Here is a 13780-nt window from a genome sequence, read left to right on the forward strand (position 1 = left end):
AACTCATTTTACAACATACACATATATTGAGTCATGTTGTAATCTGACATAATATTTTATGTCAACTATAGCTCAGTTAACAGTGACTCATACCTGGCTTGCCTGCCCTGAGTCTGGGTCTGCAGAGCTGCGGGGGGTGGTGGGGGGTGGTGGGGGGGGCTGGGGTAGGGCCCCTGCTGTGTCCTGACCCACACTCAGCCTGACAGTTTTGTTTTTTTTTAAAGATTTATTTATTTTTGTACAAGAAGCGGGGTACAGGCCAGATGCACGGGAGGGTGAGAGGATTCACCGGAGACAGAGCAGGGAACAGAACAGGCAGACGAAATCCACTGCTGAGGGGAGCAGTGGGTGAGACAGGCGAGATCTGCTTTGCCATGGGATTCTCGCCCACTGGCTGGGATTGAACGTGCACTGCAGAGGCTGTGGACAGCTTCACAGTGCAGTGCTCAACCACCTGCGCCACCAGGGAGGCCCAACCTGACAGTTTTGACAGAATATGCCAAAGAATGTTGACACATGAAGAACTTGGATGTGAACTGACCTTTTCAGAGAGGCGGAGTTCATTTCTTTCCAAGGCTGTCATTTTTGGTTTTATTTTAATTACAATCACAACAGGAAATAACATTTTATATTAATCCAGTGCACACAGCATAGAGTATTTAGAGGAAACAATATTTCCAGAAATAATAATTAACCTTGTGATGTGTAAAGCTCTCTTATTTCTCTTTTATTCCACCTTTAAAAATAGGCTGGACTTGGGCCTCCCCGGTGGCTCAGCAGTTGAGCGCTGCCCGCAGCCTCCGCAACGCCGGTTCTCTCCCCAGCCGCTGGGCGAGGGTCCCACACGGCGCTCAGAACTCTCCTGCCGCCCGCTGCTCCCCTCAGAAGTGTACTTCGGTCCTTCTGCCTGCTCTGCTCCCCGCTCTGGCTCTGGCGAATTCTCTTACCCTCCCACACTTCTGACTGTACCCAGTGCTTGTATAAATAATAAATAAATCTTTTTAAAAAAAAAATAGGCTGGACTTGGGCTGTTAAATCAATTCATGACCCATGAATGAGTTAAGACCTATAGTTTAAAAAACACTGTTCTTGATTTTGATTGATCTTGAGATGTTTATCCCCAGAAAAACTCCAAGGATACTCCAAAAAATGGAGGGGACTCTGCTTTGCCAAAGGAATTGTAAATAAGAAACTAAAGACAGACGAGAGAGAGAGAGAGAGAGAGAGAGAGAGAGAGAGAGAGAGAGAGAGAGAGAGAGAGAGAGATGAGAGAGAGATGAAAAGGCGCAGGAGGATTATTTGAGCCAAGTCTCCCCTGCAGCTGAGGCCCCCTCTAGTTATCATTTCTGGAGCTGGGAATGTTAGGGGGAAAAGGATGTCCCAAAGCAAATTCCATATAGGCTTTGTGGACTCCACCCCCACCCCAGGTGAAAGCCAAAGACACTGGGAACTCCAAATCCCATCACCACCAAAGGGAAGGTGGCTGGGACCTGAGGGTGGGGTTAAGCAGCCAGGTGGATACAAAAGGCAGACACATGGGCTTTGGGGGGCTCTCCATTTTTGGGCTCTCGGCCAGCTCGCAGCGTCCGGCCAGCTCTGAGAGTGACTTTGGGTTTCCAGGTCGTCGGATCGGGTAGGACGCATTAAAGACTTTATTTCCCTATTTTCTCCCTGAGTTGTATATTTTCCTTATTTCTTTTTCTCTTGTAAATAAACCTTTTGTTAACCCTTTTGTGTGTGTCTGTAGTAGAGTATTCATAAGTCCCTTTAAAGCGCGCGGGTGAGGACCCACAGCCAGGAACCCGTTTAATATCGGGGTTGCTCTATAACAGGAATTCAGGGATGGGTAAGATATGTCCCTGCCTTAAAACGGGCTCCTGGTTCAGAAAAGCAGGCTGCCATGTAAACATCTAAATGATGTGCATTGATATAGGTTAATTAACAGGGGGTAATTAAACCGCATTGCGATATAGGAAGCACAGCTGGAGGCCATTGAAGGCCTGAATAATCTGTTTGAAGTGGAGGGGCTGGGAGGAGAAGAGGGCTCAGGGGTGGTGGTGGCTGATTGTCTTGAGGGTGGAAGGTCCCAGGTTGGCAAAAGGAAGAGAGAATTTGAACAGCTGGAGTAGCAGGGGACAATGGCAAACACAGGAGCAGGAGTGGGGTGGGGGAGCTGTGTGGGAGGGGAAGTCCCTTTGCTCACTGGGCTTGTTTATTTGGAAGACTGAAGGGTGAATAGAAAAGCAATGTTCAGATTTGTTTCTCTGGTGAGACCCTTTGTTCCACTGAAGTTGCCCGGAGGCCCAATGTGTGAATGAGAATAGACCATTTTTCTTTAACAGGAAACAAATCTGCCATTGTTTGGAAACATATTTTGAAAAATCCTTCATGGGAATAAAGGGGCTGATTCTCACTCTGGGATCTGAATTTGAAATAAGACTTGGAGGAAAAAAGACAAAGTGGTTTTAGGCCTCCCTGTTGGCGCAAAGGGTTAAGACACAACCTATGAAGCTATCTGCAGTCACTGCAGCATGAATTTGATCCCTGGCCAGGGAGCTACCCACATGGCACTGCAGACCTCTCCTGCCTCACCTGCTGCTCCCCTCAGCAGTGTATTTCAGTCAGTCTGCCCGTTCTGTTCTCTGTCTCTGGTGAATCCTCTCACCCCCCACACCTCTGGCTTGTACCCCAGTTCTTGTGTGCATAAATAAATAAATCTCAAAAAAAAAAAAAAAAGACAAAGTGGTTTTGTTTAATCGAGGGAGTAGTTCTCAGGGGGTCCAGCAAAGGGCACCCAGGGAAGTGGGGGAAGTTTCACCCAGCTTGGCTGCCCATGTACACACTTATGAGCTGCCCCCGCCCCAGTCCATTTTCCACTTTATCAAAGCCCTGTGAGAGTAATCCTTTTTAAAGGACTCAGAAAGAATCCTGCCCTCCGCCTGCCAGGCTTTGCACCATCTGCCCACTGGCTGCTGCCCAGACCTCACCTCCCGCTGACTTCCCCGGCCACCCGCCACCCTGCCCACCCTGCTGTTCCTAAATCCATCCCACACACTTCCTGCTCGGGGCTTTGCTGCTATCTTTCCCTGCCTCACCCACTCTTTACCCAAATAGCTACATCTCTCTCCGACCCTCCAGTCCCACCTCTTCACAAATGCTACCCAGAGGAGGGCTCCCCTGTCCCTCTTGGATGCCTCACTCCGCTTTGCTTATTTCTTCATAGGCTCACTGACCCCCACTCCCATCCCCCACCCCCCAATCAGGCAGTAAGTGGCAGTTCATCCGCCTGATGTCCCCCCTGGAGTGAAGGCTCTTGGAAGGCAGATGAGTTAAACCTGGAACAGTTCAGACAGGAGGTGAGAGGCAGAGGCAGAGGTGGGGCCTGGTGTCTCTGGGGTCTTCACCTTTTTCCTCCCGGCATTTCAGAGGCTGCATCAGTGTCACCTCAGATAAAAAGCCATCCATTATCTCACTAAGAAAATGGGTTTATTTGGAATTGCAAACCATAAGGCAGTTTGATATGTATATGTCTCCTGCAGAGATCCACAGGCACTTCCCTGAGTTAAGGGTCACCCCCACCTAGCGTCTAGGGCTCCTTCCTTCTTCTTTCTATTCAGGCAGGGAGGCAACATCACTTCCCACAGGCCAGCCGGACACATTGGCTCCTGTATCTAGACACTGCTTTTGAACCCCATTTTGGACACCACTTAGAAAGGGTTCTGTATGTTAATTTTCACAGGAGAAGTCACCTTCCTTGTCACTGGGACTGACAGGAGGACTCCTGGGACACCTTCTGCCTGGAGGAAAGGCATCTCGCGCTCTGGAGAGGGATTTGCTGTGGGGAACCCAGGGACTAGACTGCGGGAATGGAGGAGACCTGGCTCCCCACATTGAGGGCGTTGGTGTACCAGAGTGAATCTGAGACAGCGTGGGGGCCTCCCCTCTGAGGGTCCCAGATGTGTCCTGCCTGGAAATATGAAGGGTTTTCTCAGGGTCTTCCCCTTAGGCCTCTCTGAGCTGCCGTCTTTGATGACCTGTTTGGCCACAGACTGTGTGACGTGCCCCTCATAAGGAAGAGGGGAGACAGACAGTAGTGAGAGAGCAGGGGTGGGAAAGAGAGAGAACTGGGGAGAGACAGAGAGACAAAGAAAAAAAGAGGCAGAAGGAAAAGGCACGAAGAGGGCAACTATAAAGAAAACACTTTAGAGCTGGAGATGTGGGGAAGATTAAGATACAAAGGGAGGGGCCTCCCCTGGTGGTGCAGCGGTTGAGCGCTGGGCTGCGAGGCTGCCCTCAGCCTCTGCAGCGCCAGTTCATTCCCAGGCTGCTGGCGAGGGTCCCACAAAAAAAAAAAAAAAAAAGATACAAAGGGAAAGAGAGAGAGAGAATGGGGAAAGAAAGGCAGTCATAGAGAGAGGCAGGAGAGAGAACAAGATGGCTGGGACAAAGTAAAAGTCACCAGGATGTGTTTGTTTTGAATTTGCAGGTCGGAGAGGAGCAACCAGATACCCCATCCTTGGCAGCAATCCTTGCTCCCAGAATAATCTGCAAGGAGCCCCGCCTTGTTTCCGGCTCCTGGGGTGGGGGCCCCCTTTGTTTCATCGATGAATCCTCAAGTCCCAGATGGTAAGCCTGTGGGTGGGGTACTCTGGATGCGAGCAATGGTCATTAAGCCAGAGGCTAATGATTTCAGCCCCTCCCTGGGCTCCTTCTCTGGTCTTGGAGGCACCTGCTGACTTAGAGGATCAGAGGAGTCTTCCTGGTGGATCAGGCAACGGGCCTCAGCAGTCAGCCTCAGGGATTTTAGGTGGAGAGGAATCAGTCCCCTGGGGAGAAGGGTCTGTAAAGGGAAGAAACCTCCCGCCCACCAGGGGAGTTTTCAGACATGCTTGGCAGAGAGATTGCTCTGGCTTCAGCCCTAGGAAGATTCAGCTGTGGTGCCAGAGCCCCCAGGACCCTCAGTGCAGAGCTGCCCCTACAGGAAGACCAGTCTCCCCTGACTTCCTCACTCGCCCGCTGAACCCACTGTCTGTTCCTGGGAGGGGGATCTGAGGGGATCTCTCTACTCAGAGAGAAAAGGTTTGTCTGGCAGATGGAGAGATGGAGGAAGAGCAAGTGCAACAAAATATTAACCATGGCAGAATGTTCATGGTGGACATATGGGTATTTATTGTACAATCCTTTCAACTCTTCTATGCATTTGGTTTTTTTTCCCCCCACAACAAAGCATCAGGGGAGAGAAGAAAATTGCCTGCTGAATAGACACCCTCCTCAGTATATGGATTTAGGAGTGTAATCCCTTTCCAGGAGAATCTATGGAATGCTTGGAAAGGGCAATGTTTATTCCAAACCATGGCAGATTGCAAGTGAGCGCACCTGCGGAACACCCAAAGGTGGGGGGGGGGTGCTTAGACCACACCCTAGAGCTGATTAGTCACTTTGCCCACCCAAAGCTACTGGTCCTGGGGTTGGAGATTTTTTCTCAGTTTAGTTTCTGAGATCTGGGTCTTGACCCGGAATGGACCCCACCTTGCCACCTGTAACCTTCAGGGGAGGGGCAGGACAAGATGTTCCAGACCCTGCCTGGCACCTGACCCTAAGAGGCTGATCATGTTTGCTCAGGAGGTGAGGTTCACACGATAAAGAACAGGGGAAGAGCTTGGACCTGGTATAAAAGATCTGGAGATCTCTGGGGGATCACATGGGACCTGAAACTGCCAGGTGAGTGGTGGCAGAGGCCTGTGCTCAGTCACTCAAATCTCAGGGATGTCTGGATTTGAATTAGGGGAAATTCAAGCTGAGCTGGAGAAGGGCCGGTCTGGGCTGAGTGGCCAGGGAGACCAGGGTGTCAGTTACCGGGGACATCTGAATCTGAGACAGTGTAAGGTGCAAAGGTAGTTGGGTCTCAGGTGAAGGGCTGCAGGCACCTGGGATGCTGGGGGATTGCATGTGGTCAGATGTGTGTTAGTGGAGAGGAAATGATGACAAACAGAGCAGGACCTGATGTCTTGAGCTGGCCCCAACTCCATGGGCACCTTTCATCTGTCCCCACCACACCAGCTCTGCTTGGCCACAGAGACACTGGCGCAATCTCTTCTGTCACCCCTTTCACTCCCCACGCGACAGAGACACACCTCTAAAATGGTGTGTCTGATGAGGTCAGGGTGAAACTAGGGATTAAACTGTGCCCCAGAGGCCCCCCCAACCAGGACAATCCGCTGGGAAGACTTCAGGTGGGCTGGGCGCAGACTCCCAGCTCGGTAGACCCAACCATCCTGTGATTTGGAGAATCCTCACTCCTTTAGACAACTCCGTCCTTGCTTTGTGCCTGGAGGGGCCAGGGGTGACCCAGTTCAATCCAGATAGAGGTTGGGGTGGGTCTTCTGACTTGTGACAGAAGATGAGGGTTGACAACAGCAGCCCAGTGAGGCAGAGGGTTAAGGGCAGAGAGGACAGTATCCGAGAGGGCCAGGGCTGGACCCTGGGAGGACTAGGACGGACAGTCTCCGCTAAGTCCAAGACTGAGCCTGCTGTCTCTGAGCTGAAGGTCCAAGAAGACCGCGTCTCAGCGGGAGGGCAGGAAACGGAGGTCAGAGGGGAATGGGCAAACGTCATGTTCTCCTTTTTCCCCAGAATGTTGACCTTGGCTCTTCTCGCCCTTCTCTGTGCGTCGGCCTCTGCCAATGCCAGTAAGTGAGCCGCGGGAGCCCAGCCGGGGTCGCGGGAAGGCAGCGCCACACACGCTGCGGGTCCAGGCTTCCAGCGGCTTCCTTGGGGTGGGGGGACTGAGTTGTGGGAGGAATGCGAGCTCCCGAGGGCTTTCTCCCCCCAACACCCACGTCCCCTCCAGTTCAGCCAAGGTCCTCCTCCTACAACGGAGAGTACGGAGGCGGTGGAGGGGAGCGATTCTCCCATTCTGGCAACCAGCTGGACGGCCCCATCACCGCCCTGCGCGTCCGCGTTAACAAGTACTACATCGTGGGGTAAGAGTCTTTGTTTCCGTGGTTTGGGGACCGCCTAGGACCCTAAGCTGGGACGTTCTCGGTCACTCTGGGTCCCAGCTGTTCCAGTCAGCGAGTGCCAGGGGTAACATGCTGGGGGAGAATGGCCAGAGGACTTGGTCTCCAGACCCGCAGCCCCGATGTAGTGACCTGGCTGGATGGTTGATCAGAAGCTCTCAGGGGCCTGGAGCTTGTCTAGTTAGCCCCCACCAGAGATGTACCCTGACACCCCATATCGTGCCTTTTTGCTGGATGCCTCTCCCCAAATATGCATTCTTCTGACCTTGATCTGCCTCCGGAGACAACACAGACAAGTCTCTTCCCTCAGGAGACTCTTTCCAATGATGGAAAAAGCCCTTGCTTCTTCCAACTAGTGGGTGGGGGCACGGGAGCAGCCTGGACTTCAAAGTCGAGCTCTCATACCTGCTGTCTGGGGAACTGAGCATGCTGATTCCCTATTTTTCAGCAAAATGAGAAGTTGAAACTCCCCATCTATGCCTAAGAGCTCCCCCAACTGTCACAAAAAGTGGGCCCCGCAGGAGCTTTGTCACCCCTGTCACTGGTGTGAAGGCCTGTGGGTGGGCCAAAGAGGTTCTGAATTCTGATCACCCCACTCAGCCTCTCCCTTCCCTCCCACCTCTCCTCTGCCCCCAGTCTCCAGGTGCGCTACGGCAAGGAGTGGAGTGATTATGTGGGTGGCAAGCAGGGAGACCTGGAGGAAATCTTCCTGCACCCTGGGGAGTCAATAATCCAGGTGTCTGGCAAGTACAAGTACTACCTGAGGAAGCTGGTCTTCGTGACTGACAAGGGCCGCTACCTGCCTTTCGGGAAAGACACAGGCACGAGTTTTAATGCTGTCCCCCTGTACCCCAACACTGTGCTGCGTTTCATTAGTGGCCGATCTGGTTCCCTCATCAACGCCATTGGCCTGCACTGGGATGTTTACCCCAGTGACTGCAGCAGCTGCTGAGCCCCAGCCTGCCCCAGAGAGGCGGGGGGACCTCCATTCCTGCTAACCCCCATCCGCATGGCTCAATAAAAGGATGTGGCTGAAGCCAGTGTGTGTGTGTGTGTGTCTGCAGCTGGGCCCTGCCTCCTGGCTGTGGGTATGGATGTGTGACTCTGATTTTTGGCCATCAGTCTGGTGGAGAGCAGAAGAATGAGGGAGAGAGTTGTAACTTTCATCAAAATGTATTGAGAAGAGATAACAATCTGGCTTGTACCAACTCTGCTTGTGTTTACCCAAACTCCTGGGAGTGTCTGCTCAAACTGGGGTCCTGAGTCTGAGGGTAAGTCTTTGTGGTGGCTTCGTGCCCAAACCTCAGATGTTCCTTCTCCAGCCCTCTTGTTTCCGCCTTGAGATACTGCCTTTTCCCCCAAAGGCTGACAACTCAGTCTCCCAGACCTCAACCCACTTGCCGCATGTGGGTAGCCTGGGCCATGACCCTTTGTTCTTTCCCCAAACCCACGTGCCTTCTGAAGTTTAGCCCAGGTTTGTGCCAAGGACTCTGTTCTGTTACTCCAGCTAAGCTCCCCACCTTTACCCAGGCTCCTAGTGACCTTGCTGGGCTCTTTCAGAATGGGGGTTCTTCCCTCAGAAAGTCACTCTCTCCTCAATAGCTTCTATTCTGCCCCTTCTGCAAAGAAAGGGCACACCAAGGGTGGGGGGGTGATTTCCATCATGGGTTTCCATGAACATCAAGACTTAGAGTTCAGGGAAAGGCTTTAGGGTAACTGGATAGATTCAGCGAGAATAGAAATAATTCTGAGGACTCTAGTTCCCAGATCTAAAATTTTAACTTTTGGTGGAGGAGGGAGGGAGAGGGCTGGAGAGGGTTGGAACTTACACATTGCTCCCATAGGGAATGCCAGAGTCACATCTCTTCCCAGTTAGACAAAGATAACAGGTGCATGTATGTTTATAAAGAAACACCAACATTATAAAAGCAAATATACGCCAGGCCTCTTTTATCAACAATTCCTTTATTTCTCTCAAACAATCACTTTCATGGACTAGACTATTATGCCACTGTAATTCTTTTTTATTGCTACATAAATTACATATTATAAAAGTCTTTTTTTTTTTTAAGATTTATTTATTTATTTATACAAGCACTGGGTACAGTCAGAAGCGCAGGAGGGTGAGATAATTCACCAGAGCCAGAGCAGGAAACAGAACAGGCAGACTGACAAAGTACACTGCTGAGGGGAGCAGCGGGCGTGGCAGGAAGAGAGGTCTGTTGCACCATGTGGGACCCTCGCGGGCAGCAGGGGATCAAACTGGCACTGCAGAGGCTGCAGGCAGCTTCGCAGCCCGGTGCTCCACCGCTGCGCCACCAGGGGAGGCCCCCAAGTCTTTTTTTTAAAGATTTATTTATTTATGCATACAGAATTGGGGTATAGGCCAGAAGGGTGGGGGGTGAGAGGATTCACCAGAGGCAGAGCAGGGAACAGAACAGGCAGATCGACTAAAATACACTGGTGAGGGGAGCAGCAGGCAAAACAGGAGAGGTCTGCTGGCCATGTGGGTAGCTCCTGGCTGGGGATCGGAATTCTTGTTGCAGTGGCTGCGGAAGCTTCATAGGTTGTGTTCTTTTTTTTTTTTTTTTTTTTTTATAGAGGCATGCTTTATTTATTTGTTTGCTGGTTTGTTTGTTTGTTTTGTTTATACATGCACTGGGTACAGTCAGAAGCGCGGGAGGGTGAGAGAATTCACCAGAGCCAGAGCGGGGAGCAGACCAGGCAGAAGGACCGAAGTACACTGCTGAGGGGAGCAGCGGGCAGCAGGAGAGGTCTGCGCGCCATGTGGGACCCTCCTCCGGTGGCCGGGGAGCAGCCGGGGATCGAACCGGCGCCGCAGAGGCCGCGGGCAGCTTCGCAACCCAGCGCTCAACAGCTGCGCCACCGGGGAGGCCCCATAGGTTGTGTTCTAACCCCTTGCGCCACCAGGGAGGCCCAAAAGTCACCCTTTTAAAGCATGTGATTCCGTGGTTTGTACTATATTCACAAGATTGCACCTCTCTTGTGTACTCTCTAATTCCAGAATGCTTTCATCATCCCATACCCACTAAGAGGCCACACCCCTTCCCTGTCTCCCCCAGACCCTGGCAACCCCCCATCTACCTACCTTCCGTCCCATTGATTTACCTACTCCTGACATTTCACAGCCATGGAACTGTACAACTTGGCTTTTTGTGTCTTGCTCCTTAACATAAAGTTCTCGCGGTTCCTCCGTGTGGCCGCACACAGCAGTACTTCAGTCCTTTTTATGGCTGAATTTGGTACATTTTTTTTTTTTAAGAGGCAAGTTTTATTTATTTGTTTGTTTGTTTGTTTTTTGTTTATACAAGCACTGGGTACAGTCAGAAGCACGGGAGGGTGAGAGAATTCACCAGAGCCAGAGCTGAGAGCAGAGCAGGCAGAAGGACCAGGGTACACTGTTGAGGGGAGCAGCGGGCGGCAGGAGAGGTCTGCGTGCCATGTGGGACCCTCCTCCGGTGGCCGGGGAGCAGCCGGGGAGCAGCCGGGGATCGAACTGGCGCCGCAGAGGCCGCGGGCAGCTTCGCAACCCAGCGCTCAACCGCTGCGCCACCGAGGAGGCCCTGAATTTGGTACATTTTTGACAGATATCCAGTCAACTTTAAGTTAACCTGTAAAGCGGTGGTCTTCACACTGCCCTGTGGAGGCAGTGGCACCTCAGGGGTGGCCACGCAGGAGACAATACAGAGAGGGGGTTCTTGGCTTTGATTTAGTCTATGTGTTAGACTTTTGCGAAAGATTTTTTTTTTTTAAGGAAAAATGTCCTTGGGCCTCCCTAGTGGTGCAAGGGGTTAAGCACCGCACTATGAAGCAATCCGAAGCCTCTGCAGCACAAGTTCAATCCCCGGCTTGCCAGGGAGCAACTCACATGGTGAAGCAGATCTCTCCTGTCTCACCCGCTGCTCCCCTCAGCAGTGTATTTCAGTTAGTCTGTCTGTTCTGTTCCCCACTCTGTCTCTGGTGAATCCTCTCATCCCCCGCATCTCTGGCCTGTGCCCCAGCTCTTATATGCATAAATAAATAAATCTTTAAAAAAAAGAAAAATGTCCTTTACCCCTAAATAATGTTTAAAAATGGTTGAATGGAGTTAATCACACATTTATGTAACATTCCCTGCTAGGAATTAGGAATATAAAAAAATATTTTGATTGATGCTATCCAAGATGATTCTCATAGGATGTTAATGGAACCCAAAAGAGGATTAACTTTCTCTGGCAGTGTCAGGGAAGACTTTGTGAAGGATAGTGTGCATGTGGGGGAGTGTTCACGTCTAGGGGTGCAGTACTGGACCCAGGGCCATGCTTATGCAGAACTATGAATAAAGAAAAATTACAAATGGCTTAGCACAGTTAAAATGCAACATACAGTTGGGCAAAAGATGAAGCCTCATGGAAAGGCAGGGGCTGTGACTGTCATTCTAAACTATTTAAACTTTATTTTTTGGCCTAAGGGAGCCACTAAACCAAAATTTTGCCTGAGGGATTGGTACGATCTGTAATATTATTTTTCTGGTTTAAGTTGGAAAGTAGATCAAGATGAAGCAAGATGAGATTAGAAAACAGTGAGGAGACTAGATCAGCAATGATCCATGAACAGAGGCAGCTCAAGAGGAAGAGAGAAAGGGAACCATTGGAGAGAATTGGTGGGGGTAGACTCCCCTGACTTGAGGGGCAGAGAAGGAGCGTCTAGGAGACCTGCCATGTTTGTAGCATAGGCAGATGGGAAAAGAGGGATGTTCTTGGAGATGGGGAGACAAAAAGAAAAATTAGCTTTTCGGCCTGTTGAGTTTTGGTGTATCTGTGCATCCTAGTTGAGATCAAACAATAGGTACAGAGACATTTGGAAGTAAAGCTTTGATACAAGTTGGCTATAGGACTTAGATTCAGGGGCCTGTAACATGTGGAGAATGAAGCTCAAGTGATAGGTGTGGAAGAAGTCACCCAGGAAAACAAAGGGGCGTATCAAATGAGAAGAAGCCCGCTGGGAGGACTGGGAAGCACTAATGTTTGATGGTTGGTCCAAAGGAGAGGAATCAGTTAAAGAAATGGAGAATGGAGTGGCCTTGGAGGTAAAGGGAATGAGGAGTGATACACTTGAAGGCAACGGAGAAATTTCAAGGAGTAGTTAATGCCACTGAGATCAAGGAAAAGACAGACTTCAGTTTCCTTGTCATTTAGCCGCAGAAGGTCTTTAATAATCTACGAATCCCATGTCATCATCACCCGAGGGAGGATTGCTGGCTTCTTTTTTTAAAGATTTATTTATTTATTTATACAAGCACTGGGTACAGTCAGAAGTGCGGGAGGGTGAGAGAATTCACCAGAGCCAGAGCGGGGAGCAGAGCAGGCAGAAGGACGAGGGTACACTGTTGAGGGGAGCAGCGGGCGGCAGGAGAGGTCTGCGTGCCATGTGGGACCCTCCTCCGGTGGCTGGAGAGCAGCCGGGGATCAAACCGGCGCTGCAGAGGCTGCGGGCAGCTTCGCAACCCAGTGCTCAACCGCTGTGCCACCGGGGAGGCCCTCCTGAAGATCTTTAAAGAAAGTTTCCGTGAATTTTGGGAAGACGGTGGTTGTGATTAGTTAAGGAATGAATGGGAACTGAGGAAACACAAGAAGCAAGCATAGACTATTCTAAGAACTGGGGTTCTAGAAACCAAGAAGATGGGCCAATAAGTCACGGTTATTGTTGGGGGAAAAGAATGTCCTGAACAAACTCCACAAATAGGTTTTATGGACTCCACCCCCACCCTAGACCAAAGATATCCAAGATACTAAGAACTACAAATCCCATGTCATCATCACCCAAAGGAGGATTGCTGGCACCCGAGGGTGGAGTTAAGCAGCCAGGTTTGGTATATAACCAGACATGTGGGCCGTGGGGGTCTCTTGTTTTTTCACCAGCTGTCAGCATGCTCTTGGCAATCCAGCTCAGTGGAACTGGTAGTGTTACAGGGTGGTCCCCAGGAAAGGGGGAGGTTCCAGGTTCCCTGCCCCACCCAAGGAAGGGTGGAGCTGAGCAGGAAGAGGAGAAGCTGCAGAAGAGACTGAGGAAGGAAGCAGGATGGAGCCAGGAGACCTGGAGGAGGCACATGGAGCCTAGAGACACGTGAAGAAACTGCGCTTGTCTTTTGGTCGTGGACGGGGTGACACAGATGTGGGTGAGACCTGTGGGGAGGTGACAATGGCAGCTTTTATCTTGATGTTGATTTTGCTCTTTTCCTTCCGGGCTTGTCCGGTTGTTTGTGACCCTTTTTTGTGGGTCCCCACTGGAAAATGCTTTAGACTTGTAGCAGGCTTTGGGGCCTTGTTCTGGGCCAATCCCATTTGGATGGACTTTTACCCACGAGGGGACGGGTAACTTTGGGTGCTTCATTTAAAAACTAGATTCTTTGCCTTACCTGTATTGTTTCCTAGTTTTATTAAAGTTCCTTTTCATTAAAGTCTCCTATGTTTTGTGTTGATGCGGCGGATGGCAGAACCCATTTAGAATAGGCAGGTTTGCGGGGTTTTGGGCTGCCCCTCTCCCTGTCCTATAACAGTAGGACGTATTCATGAATTTATCTCTCTCTCTTTCCTCCTTATTCATTTCTTCATTTTTCCTTCTTTTGTAAATAAGCCTTTTATTAACCTGTTTGCATGTGCCTGCAGTTGAGTATATTACAAGTCCCTTTTAAGTGCATGGATGAGGACCCACAATCAGGCAACCCATTTCATATCGGGGTTGCCCTGTCACATGAGGGA

The 13780-nt window shown here is 50.7% G+C and overlaps 1 protein-coding gene across 1 annotated transcript; it reads left to right on the forward strand.

Annotated features, from left to right (window-relative positions):
- The first annotated feature begins 5632 nt into the window (after positions 1 to 5632).
- ZG16 (zymogen granule protein 16) lies at positions 5633 to 8048 on the forward strand. Its single transcript, XM_037504547.2, has 4 exons — positions 5633 to 5721; positions 6634 to 6689; positions 6851 to 6983; positions 7656 to 8048. The coding sequence occupies exons 1-4, from the start codon at positions 5702 to 5704 to the stop codon at positions 7969 to 7971; spliced, it is 525 nt and encodes a 174-aa protein (XP_037360444.1). The 5' UTR covers positions 5633 to 5701; the 3' UTR covers positions 7972 to 8048.
- The last annotated feature ends 5732 nt before the right edge of the window (positions 8049 to 13780 follow it).

This window comes from Talpa occidentalis, unplaced genomic scaffold, assembly GCF_014898055.3.
Source record: "Talpa occidentalis isolate TD23 unplaced genomic scaffold, MPIMG_talOcc4v2.1 talOcc4.12, whole genome shotgun sequence".
In the NCBI taxonomy this organism is placed as follows: domain Eukaryota; kingdom Metazoa; phylum Chordata; class Mammalia; order Eulipotyphla; family Talpidae; genus Talpa; species Talpa occidentalis.

What these genes read in the sequence shown, in the direction of transcription:
- ZG16 (XM_037504547.2), top strand. Translation starts at nt 5,702, where the DNA reads ATGGGACCTGAAACTGCCAG. An exon ending in ATGGGACCTGAAACTGCCAG is followed by an intron (nt 5,722 to 6,633) that starts GTGAGTGGTGGC and finishes CTTTTTCCCCAG; the next exon opens with AATGTTGACCTTGGCTCTTC. An exon ending in AACAAGTACTACATCGTGGG is followed by an intron (nt 6,984 to 7,655) that starts GTAAGAGTCTTT and finishes CTCTGCCCCCAG; the next exon opens with TCTCCAGGTGCGCTACGGCA.